Consider the following 26,084-nt stretch of genomic DNA (forward strand, 5'->3'; position numbering starts at 1 on the left):
AACTTAAAAGCTTAGAGGCCATGTAGGTAACATAAGGTTCGAATCAGTTAAGTACGAGACAATTAGAAATGACTGGGGGGTCTGTGAATGTTGTTATCCTCCTTTCAGAGTTTCACTTGCCAGGATTTTTTTTTAATGATTTCTCCTGAGAAAGTTAACATTAAAAAAAAAAGTTTGACTCTAACACTTGGAAAAGTAGGATGAAATTCAGCTATATATTACTGTCATAAATTCAATTAGTTCAAGCTGTCATTTCCCACTTAGCTTCAATTTTGTGGCATTTCTATATTAATGTTTTATTACAATAAATTTTCTAGTGGTATGCTAACTTGAATAAGAAAGTCATTTTATCAAAATGTAACTATGAGATGGATAATTAGCCTTAAATAAGTATTTTATGTTTCATTTCACTCTTTATGCATTTTAGTCAATTTTTATAAAATGTTTTAGGTCTAGCAAAGACAAAAAAACTATTTCAAAAAGTGATTATCATTGTAATTAATTTATTCCACTCATCATCATTTTACTTAAATTAACTTTAGAATGTTATCTTGGTTTATTTTTAGATGCAAAATTTTTATTCATTTTGACTCCTAGTCTTAGTACCTTTTAAGGAATAATTTGTTTTTCTTCTAATAATAACCTGTGTCTATATATTTTTTTACTTTTGAAACTTTGGAGAACTGTACGTATATAATAGTAAGGTCTAAGTTTGGGAGAAGTTTGAAGTTTGATTAGAATTTTCTTGATTTTTCCTTAGATAAAAATTTGAACTTGCCTAAAATTTCTGTACCTTTCCCTGACACAGTTACCTTAGTAAGTCTTCATTGTTCTAGTTAGTTCATAACCTGTTTGTCTATTAAAGCTTACTTATATCACATCCCCTTACCTCTTTACCAGGTTAATAATTTGATGAATCAAGTCTTTGCTTAATCATTCATTATTTATTTATTCATTGAAGTGTTTAGCGCCTCCTGTAAGCTAGCCATTGAGGATAAAGGGTAAGACCGATTTCTCTACAAGGGGTTTGATTTGGACAGTGATATACAAACTGAAGAAATAGAATTGATGAATTCAGTAAATATTTATTTGGCACCCACTGTTTACTAGGCATTATTCTCCAGTTATGGACTTGCAGCAATTAATTAAACAAGCAACTTCTATGCCCTCATGAAGCTTATATTCTAGTCAGGGAACTGACAATAAACAGGTATATCATTTAGAGATAAGTATTTGAAGAAAAATAAAGCATAGAAAGAAATGAGTGAAGGCTTTGAAGCATAAATCATACAACAAAGTTGTCCCCCCTTGAATTAAAGGAGCTAGTCTTTTGTACCGTGTATTAATGAGTCATTATTGGTGGCTCTAGTCAGTCTGGAGCAGCTCTTTGGAGAAGGGGGAGCAGCTCTGAGCCAACCTGGGGGATGAATGCACTGATCCTGTAATGGTGATATGGGTGGGACATCATTGTGTACACTAAAGCAGGATATTTCCTCTCTCTGCTTCCCAAATGAGTTTTGTCATATTTTTTCTTGGTGGACTAATGCCAACCTGTAACAGTACTTTTTTTTTTTTTTTAACTCACTAGAGTAAGGTAAAATAAAGTATACAGTAGTACCACAAAAATTTTTTTAAATTAAATTTATTTTAAAAACAAGAACCACATTGAACACTACTTTTGGGGCTTTTAATTTGGATTACCAGATTTAGAAATTTCATAGTTTGAGCTGTTTTAAGTGGATTTATTAAGTGTTTCTTATTTAAGAATACACACTGAGGAAGAGGACAAAGAGCATGGGTTCAAATATAGCCTTAGTTGGGGAGGGTATAGCTCAAGTGGTAGAGCGCATGCTTAGCATGCATGAGGTCCTGGGTTCAATCCCCAGTACCTCCTCTAAAAATAAATAAATAAATAAACCTAATTACCTCCCCCACCCCGCGCCCCTCCCCCCCAAAAACCACAACCAAATATGGCCTTAGGCATTCATTAACTATAACTGTGGGCATGCTATTTCACTTTTCTTTTGTAAAGTTTTTTATAATTAAAAAAATTTTTTTGGCGGGGAGGTAATTAGGTTTGTTTGTTTGTTTATTTATTTATTTATTTTTAAATGGAGATACTGGGGGTTGAATGCACTGATCCTGTAATGGTGATATGGGTGGGACATCATTGTGTACACTAAAGCAGGATATTTCCTCTCTCTGCTTCCCAAATGAGTTTTGTCATATTTTTTCTTGGTGGACTAATGCCAACCTGTAACAGTACTTTTTTTTTTTTTTTTAACTCACTAGAGTAAGGTAAAATAAAGGACCTCATACATGCTAGGCAGGCACTCCACCACTGAGCTATACCCTCACCCACTATTTCGCTTTTTTTTAATTCAGCTTCCTTTTGTTTAAAATGAAGCAAATACCATCTGTCTTAAGAAGGTTTTAATGAAGAGTAAAAAGATAATACGTGTAGACTATTTTATGTAATACATATTTTTCTTGCTTGTATATACACAGGAGATCTGATACGTAAGAAAATAGTTATTCATTCTCTTCTAAGAAAATACAAGTTGAAGAGTTATAAAATTTACTGTTTAAATTTCATGATATATTTTAAAATATGAAGTATATTTCATATATGTCCCTACATATAATACAATTTTTTTTCAAGTTTTTCAAATATTAGTTAAGTAAGTGCTTCTTAAACTTAGAATTTCTACTTCTCAGATAATCTCTTAAAGTAAGATTAGGAGGAAAAATCCCTAAAAGTAGCTCTCAAGATGCATATATAAAAGGAGTATTTCATAAATACTTGAAATATTTTTAGGAGTCATAACTATATTTATCTTCACTGATAAAAAGGATGTTATTTTTTGTTGTTCACCTTAAATCATTATGTTTTTTACATTATGACTAATGACCTTGCTAAACTCACTTGTTAATTCTGATAGTTTATAAATTCTTTTAGGTTTTCTAAGTACATAATCATGTTGTTTGTCAAAGTGGCATTTTTATCTCTTTCTTCTCTTTCTGTATACTTTCTGTTTCATGTTCTTACCTTTTTGTACTGGCTAAGACCTCCAGGACTATGTTAAGTGCAAGTTGTGATAATAAGTGGTCACATTCTTCAGTGTCAGGGGGAATATTTATGTATCAAAAGTTTGATGTTTACTGTAGGCTTTTTTAAAGATACACTTTCATAATATTAAAGAACTCTTATTTCTAATTTTGTATAAGTTTTCTTTTAATAATGAGTGAGTGTTGAATTTTATCAATTGCTTTTGCTTCATCTACTGATAATATGATTTATTTCTCATTATGTGGTAAATTATATTGTCTAAAGAGATAATATAATCTTGATCAAATTCCAGCAGGCATTTTTGTTTTTTTGTGGAAATTGAGAAGCTGATTCTAAAATGCATATGGTAATGTGAAGAACCTAAACATCCAAAAAAGCAATTTTGGAAACTAATGAAAAAGCTGAAGCACTTACAAGACCTGAATTCAAGACTTACTCTAAAGCTCCAGTATGGTACTGGCATAAGTATCAACAAGTAGTTCAATGGAACAGAATACATAGTTCAGAAAAAGACCTATACTTATATCGTCATTTGTTTTCAGTGAAGTCATTAATGGGTAAAGGAAAGTCTTTTCAACAAATGGTGGTGGAACAAATAGATACCATTTTAGAAAAAATTAACTTTGATCTGTGTCTTATATTATACGTGAAAATCAATTCAAAATAAATCAAACATCACATAAATGCTAAAAATCATAAAACTTTTAGAAGAAAACAGAATATCTTCATTATTTAGAGGTTGGCAAAGGATTATTAGAATACAAAGTAATAACCATAAAACTTTAAAGAAATCTGCTCATCAAAAATAACATTAAGAAAATGAATAGGTAAGTCACAAACTGGGAGAAATTATGCGCAAAACATACATCTAACAGATATATTATATAAATATATATAAAAATAATATAAAATATATATATTATATATATACAGAGAGAGAGATATATATATATGTATGTGTGTGTGTATTGTGTGTATATATATATATATATATACACACACACAGATATATATCCAAGATATATAAAGAGCATCTACAATTCAATAATAAAGAGACAATCCAATTTTTACATGGTAAAAGATTTGATAGACACTTTAAAAAAGAAAATATATTTTCTTTCTTACCACATATTAAAAGGGCTAAACATTATTTGTCACTGGGTAAATATAAATTATAATGAGCTACCATTATATTCCCACTAGAACAGCTAATTTTTTAAAACTTGGCAATATCAAATATTGACCAGGATGGACAGCAACTGAAATTCTTAATACACTGTTAGGAGTATAATGGTACAATTACTTTGGAGAAAAGTCTAGTAGTTTATTATAAAACTAAGCATATACCTAATGCATGACTCCACCCCTAACATATTTACCCAGGAGAAATTAAACCATATGTGCTTAAAAAGACTAATAAAACAATTTTTATAGCAGCTTTATTCGTGACAGCCAAAAACCAGCACAGGTGTCCATCAGTAGAAAAATGGATAAACTGTGGGATTTTCTTTCAGTGGAATACTACTCATCATAAGAAAGTATGAACTATTCATGTAGTCAACAATATAGATAAACCTCAAAATATAATATGTAGAGCACAAGAATCTTACATAAAAAATGTATGCAGTAATCTAGAAAAAAATCAGAATAATGGGTTGTCTCTTAAAGGCAGATACAAGAATTAACTGAGAAAAGGCATGAGTAAACTTTCCAGTATGATGGTAATATTCTGCATCTTGAGGGAGCTTGGGATACACAGTATATGCACTAGAACTCTGTTCTAGTTCACGTTTGCTCTGTTCATTCTGCTGGAGGCACCAAGTACTGGCACTTGGGAAATTTTGTTGTGAAGAGCAAGGATCTAGGTGCAGTAATTGGACCGTGTGGGAATAGAGGGGTTTGCTTTTTTGTTTTTGGATAGGATATACAAGCATGTTTATGTTATGACTGGAATGATTCAGTAGAGAGAGAAAAAATTAAAGCTGCACGAGAGAGAAAAGAAAGATGATTTTTGGATAAAGGTTCTTGAGAAGGTGAGAGGACATAATCCAAAGCACACTTGGCAGGATTTTCCTTTGATAAGAGTGGGACATAAAGAGGTTAGGTACTGATTCATGTGTATCAGTAGTCTTGTGAGATGAAATTCTGGTTTGACCAATGGAAAATATGCAGCTGCTGAGAGTTTCTAGACTCTTAAACTTTGGGTTTGTGTGTGGGGAAATTGTCCAAGAAATAGAGAGTCAGGTGAAAGGCTAAACCGTATTTATAGCAACCTAATTCTGTTTTCTGTTTCTGTGTATCCTCAGTGATATCCACCTTTGTCTTTTAAGTTACTCCAAGTATTATAGTATACTTTTAAAGAAATACTTAAACCTTAAATTATATTAAATTATTTAAATAAATGTTTTTGTCATGTAGTTAAAATTTCAGTACTACATACTCATAGTAGTTAATTCCTTATAGCACATTTAAAATTAATTCTTAATATAAGTAATTGAATAGAACATTAAGTTTTCTAACATGTTTTCCCACATTTTCTTTTACAGTTTTGTGAGTACTAGAATAGCACAACCATGTTTCGGAATAGTCTCAAGATGCTTCTTACTGGAGGGAAATCAAGTCGTAAAAACAGGTCAAGTGGTAAGTGACTATCCTACATTTATTCTGTGTGATATTTTAGAAAAGTTTTTTTTAGTAATCTGAATTAATGCTACAGTACTTTACATATTCATTTATTAAATGGCTTATTTAATTTAGAAAACCAAAGAAAATTTATTTTCCTATAAGCTGTCAAACTGTTTATTAAGAGGAACACGTGAACACTTATCAGGAATAGTCAGGTAAAGGAAAAGTTTATGAAGGAAAAAATATTTATTTCTATTATATGAGAGTGTCATGCTTCTGTGCACTACCTAATAAAGACCTTCTAGACCTAAATTTACTTTTTGAATTAACATGTAAAATTATTTCAATCCTAGATACTCTTTGAGGAATGAGACTGTAAAAATAGGAACTGTCCTCAATGGGTTATAAAGTGAAGTATAAATTGAACATTTTTGCAGTCATTACAATAAAGATTTTATTTAAAACCGAGGGTGTAATTCTTAGACTTTTAAGGTAGAAATAAACCAAAACTGTATATATAGTTTTTTGGGAGAAATATTGAAGATTAAAATACTAAATGTTTGTTTTCTGTTAAAGGGTTGTCAGTATTTTTTTTAAAGTGAAATAATAGTTGATTTACAGTATTGTGTTAGTTTCAGGTGTTCTCAGTGGTTTCAGTGTTTTTGCAGATTATATTCCATTATTACAAGATAATGGGTATAATTCTCTCTGCTATACAGTATTCCTTGTTGCTATTCTTTTAATCTTTTAAATTTCCTATTTTTAATGCATTTTACAGATGTACATTGATAGTGTATTTATTATCATTCACTTCAAAATGCTTTTTAGCTCCTGTTGTGATTTCCTCTTGACTCATAGGTATTTAAAGTATAATTGTTAATTTCCAAACAGTTGATTTCTTGGTTATCTTATTATTAACTTAGCTTAATTGTACTCTTATCAGAGAACCTATTCTATATTGTTTTATCCTTTTCGTACTTACTGAGTTTTGCCTTATAGTTCAGCACATGATCAATTTTGGTAAATGTTCTGGATGCATCTGAAAATAATGTGGATTCCACAGTTATGAGTGCAGTGTAGATCAGTTTTTGATGGTAGTCCTTGAATATTTTGTATCCTAGCCTATTTTTTAAAAATTATTTACTGAGAAATATGTGATTAAATCCTACACTATGTGGAATTGTGTATTTCTCCTTCTAGTTCCTGATAGTTTTTATTTTATGTACTTGGAAGCTATCTTATTAGATACATTGAAATTTAGAATTACTATATCTTCCTAGTGAATTAACTGTTTCACCGTAATGAAATGTCCCTCTCTAGTTTTAATAATGCCTTTTGTTTGAAAGTTGACTTTGTCTAATATGAGTATAGCTATCCCAGTTTTCTTCTTATTAGTATTTATTAGGTATGATTTGTTCCATTCTCTTATTTTCACCATTTCTATATGTTTATACTGTTAATAGTATATAGTTGAATTTTCTTTTTTTATTCATTCAGAAACGTTATTTCTTTTAAGGGAGACATTGGTTCATCTACATTTACTCAACCAATAATATATTTGAGTTTAAATATAACATATTGCTGTGTGTTTTCTACTTGTCCTGACTGTTTTGTGCCTTTTTTCTCTCTCCTTTATTGCTTTGTTTTAGATTCATCAAACATTTTGTATATTCCATATCTTCTCTATTGACTTGGAGATTATATACTCTTAAAATTCTTTTAGTGGTTACCTTGAAGATTTAAACAGCAGTCAAATTTTGATATTAATTGGTACTTTTACCTTCTTCTTGGACAGTGCAGGAGCATTAGAATCTTTTCACCTGTATGTATTTAAATTCAACAAGATATTATTGTTGTTATTTTATGTAGTCATTATTATTTGGATTTATCCACATATTAGACCTTTTCAGCTTTTGTTCCTTCCTGCATCCTTCACTTTCTAGATGGGATCACCTTTCTTTTTGTTTGTAGAACACTTTTTATAATTTCCTTTAGGTGGTATCTTTATGTGGCAAATTTACTTTGCTTTTATTTATCTGAAAATGTCTTTGTTTTTGCAGGATACTTTTACTGGGAGTAGAACTGTAGGTTGGCAGTTATTTTCTTTCAGCACTTTGAAATATTGTTAGTTGTCTTTAGCTTCTTGAATTATTTCTGGTGAGAAGACTGTTGTCAGTAGACTTTTTTCTCTTTGTTTTTAGTTTTCTAGGTTTACATTGATGTGCCTAGGAGAGATTTTCTTGTTAATCTTTGTTTATCTGCTATTTATTTACATTTGTAGGGTTTCTTGAATTTGTGGCTTGATGTCTTTCATCAATTCTGAAATGCTGTTACTCATTATCTCTTCAAATTTTATTTTTTTCCCATTTTCTCTTTCTCCTTTCTTTCTAGGATTCCAGTTACTCATTCGATAGACCACATGCATGTCATTTCTGTCTCTTACACTCTTTCTGTCCTTCTGTCTCTATATGCTTTATGTTGGATATTTTCTTTTTATCTATCTTATAGTTCACTAATTCACTCAATGTTGGTATATAGTCTTTTCTTAACTGCATTCAGTTCTTAATTTCAGTTTTTGTATATTTCAGTTTTAGAACTTCCAATTGCTTGTTTGATTTTTTTTTTAATTTGGAAATAAATTTAAGCTTACTGAAAAGTTACAACAATAGTAGAGAGAACTCCAGATACCCTTCTGCAGATTCATGAACTTTTTACTGCATTTGCTTTATCATTCTCTCTTTATATATATACACACACTCTGTCTCCCTCTCTCCCGCACTGCAACCTCTCTCCCTCACTTTTTTAAATCACTTGAGGGTTGGTTAAATACATCATGCCCCTTTACTCGTAATAAATTTCAGTGAGTATTTCTTGAGGAGATTCGTTTATATAACCACAGTACAGTTATCAGTCTCAAGCAATTTAACATTGATACAATACCTTTATCCAGTCTACTGTCTGTTCTCTAAATTCTGTCAATTTACCCATTAATTTCTGTTAATAGAATTTCCCCCTTCCTTTCCAAGATCCACTTCAGAATAAGATATTACATTACTTGTTATATCTTTTTACTCTAATTTAATTTGAAAAAGTTTCTCAGCCTTTCTTGACATTTTTGAAGTATGAAAGCTTTCTCTCTTTAAAAAAACTGAATGTTCCTAATTTTGGGTTTGTTTGATTTTTTTAAAAAAAATTATTAGATTCAGGTTATGTATTTGTGGTCTGAATGTTACGTAGATGTATGTTGTTTTCATCTAGGGTTATGACAGCTGGAGGCACACAGTGTCCATCTGTCACTCATTAATGATTTTGATGATCGTATCAGGGTGCTGTCCAGTTTCTCTGCTGCATGGATACTAATTTTCCCCTTTCAAACTAAAAATAATTTGCAGGTGGACACCATTAGGTTCTTTTAATTTTTCTAGTTTTTTGTTAATCATATTCTCACTCTTGTCTGTTTATCTCCCTGAAGGTAGTAAGTCTATATCTGTATTTATTTGTCTTAAAAGTCTGTATCTGGTAACTATAAATGTGCTGTTTTCATTTGTTTTTACTAATATAATTTTATTTCCTCCTATGCCTAGTTTTTTTTTTTTTTAATGAGCTTTTCATTTTTGGTTAATTTTAGTCAGAAAAGTTCCCAAGATAATACAGAGAATTCCTGTATAACTTTTACCTAATTTCCCCCATTGTTACATCTTATATTACCATGGTGCATTTATCAAAACTAAGGAACCAACATTGGTACATTGCTATTAACTAAACTCCAGACTTCTGTTTGGATTTCATTAGTTTTTTCAATAAAGTCCTCATCGTGTTTCAGAATTGAATCCAGAGAACTGCATTGCATTTAGTTATTGCATTGCTCCAAACATTGATTGGGTTTGGCAGAAGGCAAATAATAGTTGACATCACCCTGCCAGTCACTTTTTTTTTTCGAAGAAACACACACGTACACTCATACTTATACATGTCAGAGAACCAGGTTGCCTCCAGATTTGACATTTAAAGAAAGATTTATCCAAATTTGTTTTCTGGCCAAAAAACTATGATTCTCTTGGTCACCTTTAGTTGTTCACTTTTGACACCAGCAGTAGGATTTTCTGTCACTTCACAGCAGTTAATTTATATAAAATAACTAGTAGAAAACAGTAAAGCCATATTAAGATGCAGATGCTAGATAGTCTTTTTGCCCTGACTGCCAGGTAAGTGATTCATTTCCACATATTATCCATATAGAGGTAGACATCAAATTTGTGCTTTAGCAAAATTACAAATTATTGTATCCTAGACTTTTGAGTAACTACTGCTTTAGTAGCGATCATATTATTAAATCCATATATGTTGAGCTTACTGTAGTATTAAAGTTTATTCTTTTGGTTTACTAGGTATTTAATTATGTCAATACTGATTTCAAGGAGTCTTATTCTAGTATTTATTCTTCTCCATGGTTTTTCATGTAAAATGATTATAATTTAGAGTAGTTACAAAAATAGTGATTTGTATTCTGTATGGCAAGAACCTTATTTGTACAGAAGCAGCACTTTTTAAAAATGTTCTCCAAGACAGGATTCCAAATTAAGAATAAATTTGATATTAAAAGAAGAAGCATATTTATGGAATGTCATTAATGTTTTCATCATTATCATTTTTAAAATGTCTAACTGTTAAGGCATGATTGGGTTGGTACTTTATTCTTTGCATTAACTTTGGCTCATGGTTTATTTTTAAGATTAGTAAGGTAGGTTTTCTCATGGCATAATCATTTGTTTTGTTTTATTTTAGGAAGCCAATTTAGTATTTAGTTTAAAAAGCATTTGTAATAAAGGGAAATTGGCTGTTCTGATTTGTCTTTTAAATAGCTAATCTGAGCTTTTATATGGGCCACTAGATAAATAATTAACAGAAATAGATTTTATATCAAGTAATAACAAATGAATTTTCTCAGGCAAAATTTTCCCCCTAAGGACATGTGAAGATCAGCTTCAAGTTTTATAGCTTAATTCAGATTTGTGATGTGGAAATTGTTTCTCATATATGTAGGACATGGAACTCTTATTTTGTGAAAAGACAACTGTGTAACTCTTTGGAATTATAAATTATAAAGAAAAAATGTGTGCTGTGTTTTTTAAAAAATGAATGTTTAAATATTTTTTCTTAACTGTTGTTTTTATTATTCAAAAATATTTGCAAGTAATTAGTAAAAGTTCCAATATGCTTCTTTGATATAACGAATGCCATTATTTGGTATCATGATATAATTGTTTTGGCAAACCATCATTCAAGTATGAGGGGGAAAAGTACTGTCAACTTTAGATGTTCAAGAACTCAGAAAGTATAGTACCCTTAGTATATAACAGCCATTGGGAGAGAAAAAATAACTTGGTAAATATTCTATGTTGAAATTTGACTAAAACTTCTGATTTATTTTTTGTTAAGATTACGCTAGTGCTTCGTTAAATGTTATTCTTGTTGAAAAGAAAAAAAAAAAAAACTTGAGGCTGTCTCCTACCAAAATAAAAAATAAATGTGAGGAAAGCAGGAGATGGAAAAAAAAAGAGAGCAAAGTAAGTAAAAATTATAGTTATGTAAATAATTCCTGATATTGTGCTACAACAAATAGAATTCCAGGAATGCAAAGATGTTTCTATATCAGAAAATCAATATAAGTTTTTTACTTAGAAAAAGATTTAAAACCACATTATGGTATCATTGTATTCTGAAAAAGCATTTTATAAAACTGAGCAGCCATTAAAATAGAAAAAGGATACTTTAAATATAATGAAGAGTATTCACAAAATCCAACAGCCGAACATCACATTAAGCAAAGAAATGGATCAACCATTTCCATTATAACAGAAAGATGCTAGAGATTTCTCCTATTACCATTCTTTTACATTGTTTGGAGGGTTCTAGTATACAATAAAGATAAGAAAATAAAAGGACTAGTGTAAATTTTAGAAAAGATAAGGCAGTGTCATTTTCGTTTTTAAGTGAGGTAAAAACCCTGGAGAATCCAGTAAATATCTACTAGAAATAATAATGTAATTTGGCAAAGTGGTTGGCATTTTTAGCTCCACCAATATTTACGATTAGAAATGTAAATGAGAAAAAAATTACACGGTGGTAACAGCCATCAAATTCTCAGGAATAGATTTGACAAGAAACTTTATTGAAGTGTGTAAGATGGACAAATGAAAGACGTATCCCATCTCTGGATTTGCACATAAATTTATTTCATTTCTATTCAGGAAAACAGCAGGCTTATTTTCAGTTGGGTAAAATAACCGTAAAATTCTGTGGAAGAATAAATGAGAATAATTAAGGATGAAAAAGAATAATTGATTTTGTTGAGGATATGATTTACAAGATATGAAAACTAACTATAAATACATGGTTGCATAGGCAAATAGGCTAGATATGTCTAGGACAGAGAGCAAGGAAAACCATGGCATTACTGAGGCAAGAGTACTATTGCCATTTCATTTTGTGAAATTGTCCAACACCTTGTAGGATACAGTGCCATTAAGACCAAAAGATACCTTCTAAATTTTCAAACAACCAGTCTGTCTTTGAGACTTAAGCTAGAGATTTAATGGAATTGTTAAATTTTATGTTTTCTTGTATCACTGTGTTACCTCAGATACTGGAGGTACTGGTTCTTTTGTTATGTTTTGTGATTTTTTTCTTAGTGGATCATTTCCTGATGTGTTTTCTAAGGTTTGTTTATAAGCTCATCTCTGTTAACTATTGAAATCGTCTCTTCTGCTAGGCACTGCACTGGTATCATAGGCCATGGACTGATTTTTTTTTTTTTTTTAAGTTTTTATTGTGGTAAAATATATGTAACACAAACTTCACCATTTTAGCCATTTTTAATTATACAGTTCATTGGCATTAATTACATTCACAGTGTTGTGCAACCATCACTGCTATTTCCCCCAATATTTTTATAATGCCAAACCCAGTTAAGTAGTAACTCCCCGTTTCCCATCTCCCCAGCCCTAATATCTTTCTGTCTCTATGAATTTGCCTTTTCTAGGTATTTCATATAAGTATAATCACACTATTTTGTCCTTTTGTGTATAGTTTATTTCACCTGGCATAATGTTTTCAAGGTTTATTCCTGTTGTGGCTCGCAGAAGTTCATTCCTTTTTATGACAATACTTACTATTCACTGTATGTTTATGCTACGTTTAGTTTATTCATTCATCTGTTGGTAGACACTTGGGTTATTTCCATTTGAATAATGCTGCTCTAAGCATTGTCATACAAGTATCTGTTTGAGCCTCTTACTAGTTTTTTTGGGGGGGTGGGGGAGGGAATATATCTAGGAGTGGAATTGCTGGTCATATGGGGAAATGTACAGAGTTTTGTGTGAACATATATTTTCATTTCTTTGGGGTAAATGTCCAGAAGTATAATTGCCAGGACATATTTTAGTTGCATGTTTAGTTTTTAAAGAAAGTACCAGCTCTTTTTCAGAGTGTCTATACCATTTTATATTCCCACCAGCATTGTGTGTATAATTCAGTTTCTCATCCTCAGCAGAATTTAGTGTTGTCACTATTTTAATTATTTTGATAGATGTGTATCAGTATTTCATCATGGTTTTAATTTGCATTTCCCTAGTAGGTAAATGATATTGAGTGGCTTTTCATGCGCTTATTTGCCTTTTGCATGTCTTCTTTGGAGAAATAGCTCTTCACGTCCTTTGACTATCTTCTACTTGGATTATTTGTATGTGTGCGTGTTCAGTTCTGAGAGTTCTTTATATATTCTAGCCTTTGTCAGATAAGTGGTTTGCAAATATTTTCTCCCAGTCTATTGATTGTTTTTCTATCCCCTTAACAGGGTGTTTTGTAGAGCAGTGTTTTTAATATTGATGAAGCCCAGTTTATCATTTTACTTTTATAGATCATGATTTAATTTCTGTCAATACATGTTTATTCATTAATCACTAAGTACTGGGTAGTGTATTGGCTGCTTGATATTTGAGTTCAAGTTAATTTCTCTTTAACCACCCACCTCATGAACAAAAATCAGATCATCTGTGGAAATAGGGCACTTTGTTAGAAGCATTTATTACTGATGTTCCCCCCACTTTCCCTGCCTCATCCCCTAGTTGCGCTTTGAAATTAATTAAAATCTTTATTGCTCTCTGAATAGTGAATGTTTGTTATAAACTATAAAGAAATATGTACAATAGTATTCATATAAATATATTTATACTGTGAAAATATCTTTTTCCTTCCAGAGATAGTAAGTTTTATTTCACTAATAAACCAGGAAATTACAACATAAGCTCTTCAAGTGTTTTTACCTTTTCTGTAACCTGTTCTAACAAATTTGATTAGAAAATATACTCCTATTGAATAGGAGGAAAGGATTTTTTTAAATTATAGAGCTACGTCTTTTGTAATAAAACCCAAACTGTCATATTTTTATTGATTACTGTCTCTTTCTGTTCTCTGCCCATCAGTTTGTCCAATTTGTGTTTGTCAATTGAGATATTTACTCTTTATGAGGTTCATTTGTCCTTGCCAATTAAGATAAGCTGTCATAGAACTTGAGGTGAAAAGCCATTAGGGGAAGTGACAGAGTATGGCTGTATAAAAGAGGATTCTGATTTGGTGGTAGAGGACAGTGGCATGTGAAAATGAATGCGACTAGAGGCTCAAAAAAAGTGGTAAGAACCTTGAAACTGCATTTTGAAACAGATCTGATTTGACTGGTTTTATTTATATTTCAGATGTTTGTAGTAATTTAGCAATTAAACAAACAGCACTTTCTCATCAGATAGACACATACACATGCTCTCATGTTTTCACCTCTAATTCCAGTCTTATTTTCATCCTATTTTTTTGGAATTTAAAGTTTTGCTAAACTACCTTCACAAGTTGAATTGTCATGATTTCATCTTTTACTGTGCTTCGTGTGTCATATAAATTATTTATTTTTTGAAAGTTTAGTTAACTCAGACATAAAAATGGCTAGCATGAGCTTCTTGGGGTTTTTTTTTGGGTCATTTTTTGACAGTGTTTTCTTTAAAAAAAAATTTTTTTTAATTGAAGTACAGTCAGTTACAATGTGCCAGTTTCTGATGTATAGCATAATGTCCCAGTCATGCATATACATGCATATATTCATTTTCATATTCTTTTTCATTAAAGATTATTGCAAGATATTTAATATAGTTCCCTGTGCTGAGTATTTTCTATTTTATTGTCAAGTGATCTAATTCGGTTTCCTTTAGGCAATTTGGATAATTTATTATTTTCCTGGAAAATGTCCATTTCATTGAGATTTTTAAATTTATTTGCATAAAGTTATACATGTTGTGTTCATTTGAGTTTAATTCAGTTTCTTCTAATGCTGAATGTTTTTTTTTTCTCTTAGCATTGTATGAGGCTTACTCTTGGATTTAGTAATTTTATTTTTATTTTTCTTCTCATTTACATTATGAATTTTTCTATGATACATCTTTTGCTGTGTTCCGTAAATATTGACATATGGAAGTCTCATTACTAACTTCTCACATAGTCTGATTTTATAGTAACATAGCCACACATATTTGTTCTTTTTTTTTTTATTATAGTCAGCTACAGTGTGTCAGTTGGTGATGTATAGCATAATGTCCCAGTCATGCATATATGTACATATACTTGTTTTCATATTCTTTTTCATTAAAGGTTATTACAAGATACTGAATATAGTTCCCTGGGCTATACAGAAGAAATTTGTGTTTTTTATCTATTTTTATGTATAGTGGTTAACATTTGCAAATCTCAGACTCCCAAATTTGTCCCTCTCCCAGTAACCGTAAGATTGTTTATTATGTCTGTGAGTCTCTTGTAGATGAGTTCATCAGTGTCCTCTTTTTCCTTTTTCTTTTTCTTTTTTTTGGATTCCATGCCCATTTGTGATAGAGACCATACAGCCCACAGTTCTGAAATATTTATGATCTGGCCTTGTGAGAAAAAATTTGCCAACCCTTGTTTTAAAGCATTGTGATTTTTTTTTTGGTGGTAGTGGAGGGGGATGGTGCTGTATTTTGCTCAGATTTTATATGTATTTTCTCTTGATAGGGCGAAGTTTGCTACATTTATTAAGTAAACTTTACTGATTTTTTAGCTCCTGTAATGTTAATATTTTGCTTACTTGAGGTTCCAAAATTTTTGCCTTAAATCTATCTGGATTTTGTATTTAAGGTGTATCTCTCATAAATATGTAGTTTTGCCTTGTTGTTGTTGTTAAATCCAGTCTGATTTTCTACTTTTAAATGGTATATTTAGTACACTTACATGGACTATACAACTGTTGATACAATTTAGTTAAGTTTCTCTGTTGCTCTTTGTTTCTGTTGCATTCCATGTGTTCCTTTTTCTTCTTTCCATGCTCCTTGTCTTCTTTAGAATTTATGAAATATTTTAAATTCTGTTTTTGTGTCCTTTTAGCTATACCTTGGATTTTTAAATAGAAATTATGTAAGGGATTACCATATGCATCTTTAACTTTTTATGGTTTAACTTGAATTTTTATTTTACTACTTTGTGAGCATTGTAAGTCCCTTAGGATATTTAACTCTATTTATATCCTACTCTTTGTTGTCTTATATTTTACTCCCACTATAGTATATAATCCCACAATACATTTCTGTTGCTTTAAGTAGTCATTAGTCTTTAAAACATTCTTAAGTGTTTTTTTAGAACACTTGACCCATATGTTGCCTTTTTCTAGTAGTATTCATTCCTTCTTGTAAAATGATATTTTACCAGAGATAATTTTTTTTTACCCTGCAGAACTTCCTTTGCACTCCTTTCCTTTCCTTTCCTTTCCTTTCCTTTCCTTTCCTTTCCTTTCCTTTCCTTTCCTTTCCTTTCCTTTCCTTTCCTTTTGTTTTCTTTTTGCACTTCTTCAAGTGTAGGTTGCTGACAATAAATTATCTCAGCTTTTATTTTCTCGTAATGTTTTAATTTTACTTTCATTTTTGAAGAATATTTCCCCTGGGTATAAAATCCTAGATTGGCAGTTTTTTTCTTTCAATATTCTAAAGGTGTTATTCTGTTACGTTTTTAATTGATGAGAAGTCAGTAGTCATTCTCATTGCTTTTTCCTTAGAATGGAATGTGACCTATTTATTAGCTTAATTTAGTCTGGTTCCTTAAAAATTTTTTTTCTTTATCTTGAGTATTAGCATTTAGCTATGATATACTTTTCTTTCAATTATCTTGTTTGGATTTTGGTGAGCTTCTTAAGTCTGTCTGTATGTTGAGGTCTTTCATCAGTTGTGGAAAACCTTAGCTGTTATTTCTTAAAGTGTTTCTTGTTTCCTTTTTTCATCTGTGTTTTAAAACTTTAGTTTGTATATTAGATTGTTGTCTGCTACCTAATGCACCTCAAACTGTGTTCTTTTTCTTTGTTTTTTAGTAATTTTTTTTCCCTATGGTTAATTTATGTTGGCCTGTCTTCAGGTTTATTGATACTTTCATGCTGAGTCCAGTCAGCTTTTAAGCCCAGTCAGTTAATTCTTAATTTAGGTAGTGTTTTTCTTTATAGAACGTTCATTTGATTCTTTTAAAGATGGTCCATTTCTCTGTTGAAGTTTTCAGTCTCTTCATCTGTTTTTAACCTTTTTCTTAACTTACATATAATTGCTAAAAATAATAGTTTAATAGCTGATGGTCTCTGTTAAGTCCAACATTTAGGTAATATGTGCATCTGTTTCTGTTAATTACTTTGCTTCTTCACACATCTCACATTTTTCTGTTGTTTACCAGACATTGTGCTTAAAAGAACTACAGAGGCTAAAGAAAATAACATTTTTCCCTAGAGAGAGAAAACCTTTTCCTATGGAAGGCAGCTGTGACTGAGGGTCTGATCTCTCGGCTTTGATGGAGGGTTGAAGTGGATAAGGGCTAGGTTGCAGTCTGGTTTGTCTCAGTTCACATGTGTTTTGGAGGTCTAGGTTGAGGTCTGTTCTATGTGTACATTAGACCTCTCCTGTTAGCAGAACTCTGGGGTCTAAGTACCATCTCTTTATGAGATCTTGCTCAACATTATTGTCAAGCTTCCAGTCCCCCAGATTGTTGCCACCCTGAACTTCTTTTGTGGAGAATCAGTGGGTAGGGAGAACTAGCTTTGAATTTGGGGTTTCTTCACTTCCTATACCAGGAGTTGACAAATTGTGGCCTCCAGGCTAAATCTGGCCTACCACCTGTTTTTGTAAATAGAATTTTGTTTGGGCACAGCCATATCTCTCATTTGTTTATGTATTGTCTGTGTCTGCTTTCATGCTGCAAGAGCAAAATTCTGTAGTTGGGAAAGAGACTGAAATATTTACTGTTTGGCCCATTATGGAGAAATTTGGTTGCCCCTGTTAATTTGCTGTCAAGCCATTTCACACAGTTGTTAAAAATTTTGCTGATTTCTGTTTTTTTCGCTTACTTGTCATTCTGTTTTTTAATTTATTTAATATATTTTAATTGAAGTATAGTTGATTACAATACTGCATTAGTTTCACAGGTACTTGCCTGTGGCAGACTAGTCTTCCTACTGCTTTGACTTAGTTAAATGACCAAAGTGATCTTAAACTTCATCAGATTGTATCAACCCAAATCTTAGAACTCTACAGTAGATTTCAGTAGGTTTTAGAAAGAAGTTTAAAGTCTTTCACTAAGCTTATGAAGCCTTTGTTAACACTCACCATTTTTTTCTTCTTAATCCCCTCACTGGTCTTGCTTCTCAGCCCCTACCACATTCAAACTGCATCCAGTTACCCTTTCTATTCTTATTGTACACATCACTCTTAGAGGTATTTTACTTTGCATGGTTTTGATTTTTGTTTGTGTTCCTTAATAAATGTTAGGTCCTACAAGTTCACTAACTATATTATTCCCAGCATTTAGAATAGTGCCTGGAAATCAGTAGATCACTACAAATTTTTGAGTGAATGGATAAATATACTATTTTCTCTGACTCACTGTCATCTGCCTTACTCTCATCCTGCTGCCATATTAATTTTCATAATTAGAAAATTCTTTGCTTGGCACCTGACCTTACCCAACTTCTCTAGCCTTATTACCTACAACTCTTACTCAGAAAACTTTCTACTTTATCCAAGTCAGTCTTCTTAATACTTTGTATTTTTTGTACCCTTTTGATCAGGACAATCATCTCATCTGGCACTGAATAAATGAGACTGTTAGTAATGGAATTAAGTCTAAACTGAGATCTGAACACTAAATGTCTTTTCTTTGAAGTAGCAAGTCAGTTTTTAGCAGATCTTAAATTCTTCTACCCATTTTTTAATCAGGTTGTTTGTTTTTTGATGTTGACTTATATGAGCTGATTATTTAAATAAAATTTTAAAATAAAAATAAAATATATTTTTAATGCAGTAGAATATTGGTCTCAGTCATTTTTCTGCCCATACATTCCTGTAATATTTACTGAAAATGTTAGGGATTCTCAACTAGAGTGGCAAATACGAAGATTAGAATTGGAGAAATTAAGTTAGATAACGCCTCCCTTCTAGTTGTGGGTGTCTTCTCCATTCTTATATGCTTCAGGTAGAGTATTTGGGGATAGGCAAATGGGGATGGGCAAGAGGGTTGGCAAGGAAGAAGGGATTGACAAATAGTGAAGGACATAGTGAGAAATTTCAACAATGAGGTGCTCAGTACAGTGTTTAGAAACTGCCATAAGTTGATTAGAAGCCTGTGTCCTTCCATAATTCTATAAGATCTCTTCCTGATTACCTTTGACTTCATTTCCTGTAACTGTACCTCTTGTTCTTGTACACATCATTTCAGTCATACTAGCCTTCTCCTGCCTTAGGAGTTTTATACTTGTTGTTCCCTTTGCCTGGAATGTTAGCTCCCTTACTTCACTGGAAACTATTCAGAAGTCTCCTTCTAATTGAGGTCATTCCTGGCTACCAGATTTAAGACTCTAACCCCTTCTTTAATTTTGTTTCACCTTTTATATTTTGTCTGTGTTGCAGTTATCACTATTTATCTTATTATCCATCTTGGGTTATTTTTTGTTGTTATTGTTGTTGTTGTTGTTGTTTTATTATCTGTCCTTCCTACTAGAATACAAGTTTTGTGACAAATTCATTCTCTTTTCTACTGCTGTATCCTTAGCACTTGCCTGGCACATAGTAGGCAGTTAGTGATATTTGTTTTAAGAATGAATAAAGTTTTAAGGAAGAGTAACTCTGGCATCAGTATATAAAATGGACTGCAATGAGGAGATACTAGTTAAAGATGATGAAAAGGCTAAAGAAGTGGCAGTAGGAATAAAGCAGATACTCAAGAAAGACATCTTTGAGATAGAGTAGAAAGGATTTGGTTATTAGAGTGCCTCAGAAAGGAAAAGAAAGAGGAAGTAATTTTTTGTGAAATTTCCAGATAGAGAAACTGGCTAACTGGTGACATTGCATTATTCCAGGCTCATACTAGGTACACAGTGATCACATATTGAATGATTAACTACCCAGAGATACCCTTTGCAGTAAATTTTGCTTTCAAATGTAGTTTATTTAACTCCATAGTTTATTTCTGTTCTTCTGTGTTCCTTTCTAATTTAGTCTTATTTGAGCTTCTTTTGGGATTATGCTTCCTCTGGGATTATGCTTCCTCTGGACTTAGGACAGTTTGATATCATAAGACTTTTTACTACTGCATTGCCATATTTCATCCTAAAGATTCATTTCCATTATTGCCTGCTTTCACAGTTTGGTACTTTCATAGTTTACTGTTTCCATCCTTGTTGATGGATGAAGAAGGAAGCCAGAGGAAGCTATGTAGGGTTTATGCTGTCAGCACAAGTCCTTTTGTGACTAGTTCTTTGTGATTTAAAGGAAGTAAATTTTCATTCTTCTATTTAGTTTCTGCCTATCCTCAACTTGTACAAGGTGCTTGAAATTTAAAATAGTGATTTCTTAATACTGATTGAAGTTCCCCTGATAAAAATGTCTTTGATTATTAATCCAATCTTATATATTTTAAACAATGTATTTTTTAAAAGGTTAAGTTATTTAAACTGGTTTAATTTGCACACTGTTCTTGCAGATCAGTTACTTTAAAAATCCAAATGTATGTCAGATATGCCACTTAGAATCCTGCATTCTTATATCTGAGGGTACGCAATGAAGAAAAATATTTAGGAAGTAGATTCTAATTTTTTACTTAAAATTTGATCTAATTAGTGAGTTAAATATATAATTTTCTTTTTAATGCTTTATTTTTATAAGCATATTTTGATATATAATAATGCTGTCACCAAGTTAAAATTATAAATTATTTTAACACTGTCAGATTTTTCATCTGAATATGTCTAGCTTTTTGTTTTCTGAGAAAACTTTATATTTCAAATAAAGAAAACTTACAGATTTGTGTTTTTGCAAATTTATGATATTCTATGCCACATGGCCTCCTCATGCATAATATAATCATGCTTACTTCTGCTTGTAATATATGAGAATTTTAATAAAAATACATGCATGTACCCATGATGGTAAAAAGCTAACAGTAGAGCGAAGAAATGAGTGAGATGCTAAAAGGAAAAAAGTATCTTTTAAAAATTGTTTTGGTGTAGCATTCATAGACAGGTCCTCAAGGACCTCTAGAATGTATTTTTACAAATGGAAAGCACCTTGTACAACTTGTATGTCTTTTAAGAAACTCAATAACCAAAAATTTAATCTTAAAAACAGGTTCTGCATCCCCTGCCATGTTTTCAAAGATTTCTTATATTTTAAGCTTTATTTGATTTCCTAGAGAAAATAGGTTTACTTACTTTTTTCTAGATTCAAAGTATTCTGACCTGGAGTCATGATTTTCTTTTATTCATCCCTAAGTATCTTGCCATTAAGAATCCTAATTTTTAGAGGCATTACAAAGGGATCTTTAATGCCTTACCAAAATGAAAGTAAGCTGGTCCTGTTTTTAAACCAAGGATGAAAAAGCTGGGTTTTATTTAATTTTTTTCTCCTAAACCATCATTAATCTTTTACTTTCAGTAAACTGAAGGAGCAGGTAATATTGAAAATGTCATCCTTACTATTAGAATGAGACTGAGAGCCTTGCATGGTAACTGCATGATGCAGCAAATTTCAAATAAAATATCTTTTATAAAATTATTTCATGTAACCAATAGGATATATCAATGAAGTAATATTAATGAAAAGATATATGATAATTTATAGCTATGATACTAATTTTATTTCTGTACAAAATAGTTTTACTATCCTCAGATGAATCTGTGGTATATATATATAAAGATACAAAACTTGGAAAAATACTGTTCATCTCTGCATATAGTTGATTTAGATTCAGCATACATTAATTGACTCATGTTTCTTGCACTATATTAAACACTTTAATCAAAATCATACTCATTTATTATTTAATCTACATTAATGCGAAATATGTGTAATGTTTGAAAATTGTGGGAGGATTTCCTTTTTGCTCACCAAAGATGTTTTAGAGAGCCTATGGTTTTGGTTAGGAAAAAACTTGGTAAATATCATTTATGGTTATTTTAAAGCGTTTAGGTAGTAGTCTATCAAGCATGTTATTGGGAGCAGAGATATCTCTTATCTATTTTGTTTCCTTGGTCCATATTAATATTTGTTACATGGCATGAATTTTCTTAAAAACTCATGACATTATTTTATCTTACATTTTGCTATTTAAAAAAATCAGATAAAACTAGTTTTGAATCATTTAAAAATAACTTAGTGACCCTTTAGTGCTATTTGATGGAACTTGTGATGATGGATATATTTTACAAATCTGCATCATCCAATACTGTAATGGAAGGAACTTATGACTACCTGTAAACGTGGTTCATTAAATCACTCCACAAAGATTTTTTTTTTAAGTGCTTATTGTGTATCATTCATTATGATACATTATGGAGACAGTTACTACTCTCAGGCAACTCAAAATGAGAGACAAGAGAGAATCTTAAACCAATGGTGACAACAGCTGGGGAATAGGCAGGGAGGAAGAGAATGCAAGTTGAACTTTCAAGGATAGATATGTGTTAGGGTCCACGTAGAGAAAGTAGCATTTACCAGTGAATTCTGTATTCCTGGAACATAGGTTGAGTTAGAAAGTTGCTAAAAAGAATAGACAGTTAATCACTCATCAGTTAATACAGTGTTTTGTATGCCATGCCAGAGTTCAGATTATATCCTTAAAGCCACAAGTAAGCCATTGCAGGGTATTTAAACTGCTAAGTAAAAGATTTTAACATCTAAACTCAGCAATTCTGCCCTAGATTTATTAAATTTGAGATTTCTAGAGGAAATGAGTTTTATGTTAAAATTTAAATTTGATTAGATCCTATAGTCTTTTCCCTGGTCACTTTTATTTGCTATTGTAGCAGTTAAATGGTTAGAATTACCAAAGATCCAAGTTAGAATGACTGAGATATGAAGGGGATATATAAGTTTACATAATGAAGAATTTCGGTGATATGGTGATTAAAGGTAAGTTAATTCTGAAGCTCAGTAGCATCACCAAGGACCCATTTCCCCAGCCCCCTCTTTGTGCTCTGGCATTTTTAGTATATTGTTTATTCTTCTCAGACTTGTCCTTATGTAGATGCAAGAGGACTGCCTTACCTTTAACTTGTGTACCCACACAGTTACTCAGAGACTGGTAGAACAACTGGTCCTTTCTTGGGTCCATCTTTAAGATTAAGAAAAACTTTCCTGAAAGCCACATCTCTCCCTCTCCCATTCACTTCCCATCTCATTGGCCAAATTATAGCACATAACCTTTCTTAATACCAATTAATGGAATTGCAACTGGTATTCTCAAGATTCATTTACTAATTAAGGTTTGGCTCTGAGGCTAGCGAGAGAACCAGTCTCTCTTGAAGCAAATAACCAAAAATAAAATCAGGATTCTATTAGTATGAAAGAAGGGATTAGGTAGGCAACCAGAGGAGTCTAGCACTTTGTTTTACTATAACCTAGTTATGGGTTTTGTTTGTTTATTTTTAAAACTAGCAGTGTTTCCCATACCAACAGTTAGAAAGACAAGCCTGTATTTGTCCCAAAATAGGAAAGACAGGACCTCCTTACATTTGTTAATACTACTAATATTTTGCTATGAAGTTTGCTGGTGGTATAGAGCTGGAATGCCATGAATCAATCTCTTTGAGTTTTATCCACATTGAAAGTCTTTAAAGACTTGGTTTCTGACCTACAAAGCTGAGGACTAGGCTCTGAACTATAGGATTTTACTGTATGAGACACCTTGCCTGGGGAACTAACGAGCCAATCGTCTCAGAAGATAGATTTCTATGATTGTTCTTGGTTAGGGGAGTTCTAGTCTGGAGTAGGAGGGGAATGGGAGATCTGCTCTTACTTTATTTTTTTTCATGAATATTATTTTAAATGATGTGAATCCTCTTTGTGTCTGTAAGGGACCAGGTTTTTCAAACACAAATATTTGAAACAGATTTGTCTGCTTTTTTGCTGTCACCTAACTGCAAAAGACTTGGCTGCTTGAAAGGGAGATGTTCAGTGAGAGAAAGACAGCATTGAATAAAAAAATTATTTTTTTCAAAATAATGCCTGTCTTTACTTTTTTGCACTAAAAATTGACCTCATGCCTTATTCCACTACCTCTGATATTATTCATATATTTCATATACTAGTTGGTTAATGCAGCCATTTCTTTACTCAGAATATTGTGTTGCTTTGCCATTCTTTTTGTTCCCTTCTTAAGAGACTGATGACCAGACTGCTAGTAAATCTTAATTCTGCTAACCTTCCAATCACTTCATAATCTGAGGCTACAGTACTATTAGAGACTATTTAGATGCTTCTTTCCTTCCTCTCTCTTTGCTTTCTGTCTTTTCACCCCTGATTATATAGTGAGCACCTACTATGGCCAAGTAAAGTACTGAGACATACAGTTTATTTAGGGATATAAGACACAGTCCCTATTCGATTATACTCCACAGTGCAAGTAATCCAATACTATTAAAATATAGTGGGCGAAGTATTGGGATAAAGATCTGCATAGGATACTATTGGAGTACAGAGGAAGGATTCCATCTCAAACTGGAGGGAGATAGAATAATTCTTGGAGGAGGTAGTGACTATCATTGAACCTAAACAGTAGTTAGCCAGTTTGAGAAATGGGGAAAAGTAAGTTTCAGGCAGGGGATACAGCCAACATAAGGGCGTGAAGTTGTGAGAGAGCTTGACAATTAGGAGATGAAATGAGGGTTGGTAAAAAGCAGTTCCTAGAAAGAATGTGTGTGTGCCACCTTTAGGAACAATTGTAGCAGCATCCGGTGAGAGATGATAAGAGCTTAAAATAAGAGGGTGGCAGTGGGGATGAAGAGATGTCAAGAAAGAATCAACTGAGCTTGATTGGGTGTGGGTCAAATGAAGGAAGAGCCGTAGTCTTACTTATTCATTCACTCAACAAAAATATTTACTGAGCGCTTGCTATGTGCTGGATGCAGTTAGAGCCGCTGGAGATAAAGCAGTCCTATAGATCAAGTTACTGTCTTAGGTAGTAACTCATAGAACTTATTCAAGGATGAAGCCCATGTTTCTGGCTTGGGTGATTTGGTGAATTGTGAGTGCCATTCATTTGAGGTTTGAGGGGAAATGTAATGAATTCAGTTTTAGAGGTAGTAATAGTTTGAGATGATGATGGGATAACCAGGGGAAGTTAGATATTTGGATTAAGCTCTCAGAGGAGAGGGTAGAGATCTTAGAACCATCTAGTAGTGGTTGAAGTTTTAAAAACTTATCATAAGGTAAAATTTACTTTGTGTGTGTGTGGGGTGTGCCATTCAATGAATTTTAACACATAGATGTGTATAGCTGCGACCACAATTAGGATACACGATGGTACAGGTGGTATTATGATATCCCTTTCTGCTCACACCGTTCCATCACCCCTAATCCTGGAAACTAATGAGCTATTTATTCTCTATCTCTGTAAATTTTTTTTAAAAAAAGAATGTCACTTAGTGGAAAATGGAATAATACAGCCTTTTAAGACTGGATTCTTTCATTTATCGTAATGCCTTTGAGATTCATCCAAGTTGTTGGTCCAGCAATAGTTCTTTTTTAATTGCTGAGTAGTATGCCATTGTATGGCTGTATCACAGTTTGTTTATTCATTCACCCTCTGAAGAACATTTGGGTTGTTTCCCATTTTTGGCAATTATGAATAGAGCCACTATAAACATTCATGGACTTGTTTCTGTGTGAATGTAAGTTTTCATTTCTCTAGGGTCAGTGCCTAGGATTGGGATTGTTGGTGTATGTTTAACTTTATAAGAAGACTCTGCCATGCTGTTTTTCAGAGTGGCTATGCTATGTTCATTCCCAGCAGCTAT

At 32.0% G+C, this 26,084-nt stretch overlaps 1 protein-coding gene across 6 annotated transcripts in view; it reads left to right on the plus strand.

Annotated features, from left to right (window-relative positions):
- TANC2 (tetratricopeptide repeat, ankyrin repeat and coiled-coil containing 2) overlaps nucleotides 1-26,084 on the plus strand; it is a 304,614-nt gene that overhangs the window by 34,447 nt on the left and 244,083 nt on the right. For all 6 annotated transcript variants that reach the window (XM_010956001.3, XM_010956002.3, XM_074343434.1 and 3 more), the window contains exon 2: nucleotides 5,617-5,710. In XM_010956001.3, the coding sequence (XP_010954303.2) occupies nucleotides 5,644-5,710 (67 nt within the window). In that variant the 5' untranslated portion in view covers nucleotides 5,617-5,643. The remainder of the gene's footprint in view (nucleotides 1-5,616; nucleotides 5,711-26,084) is intronic.

Source organism: Camelus bactrianus, chromosome 16, assembly GCF_048773025.1.
Source record: "Camelus bactrianus isolate YW-2024 breed Bactrian camel chromosome 16, ASM4877302v1, whole genome shotgun sequence".
NCBI classification, from domain to species: Eukaryota; Metazoa; Chordata; class Mammalia; order Artiodactyla; family Camelidae; genus Camelus; species Camelus bactrianus.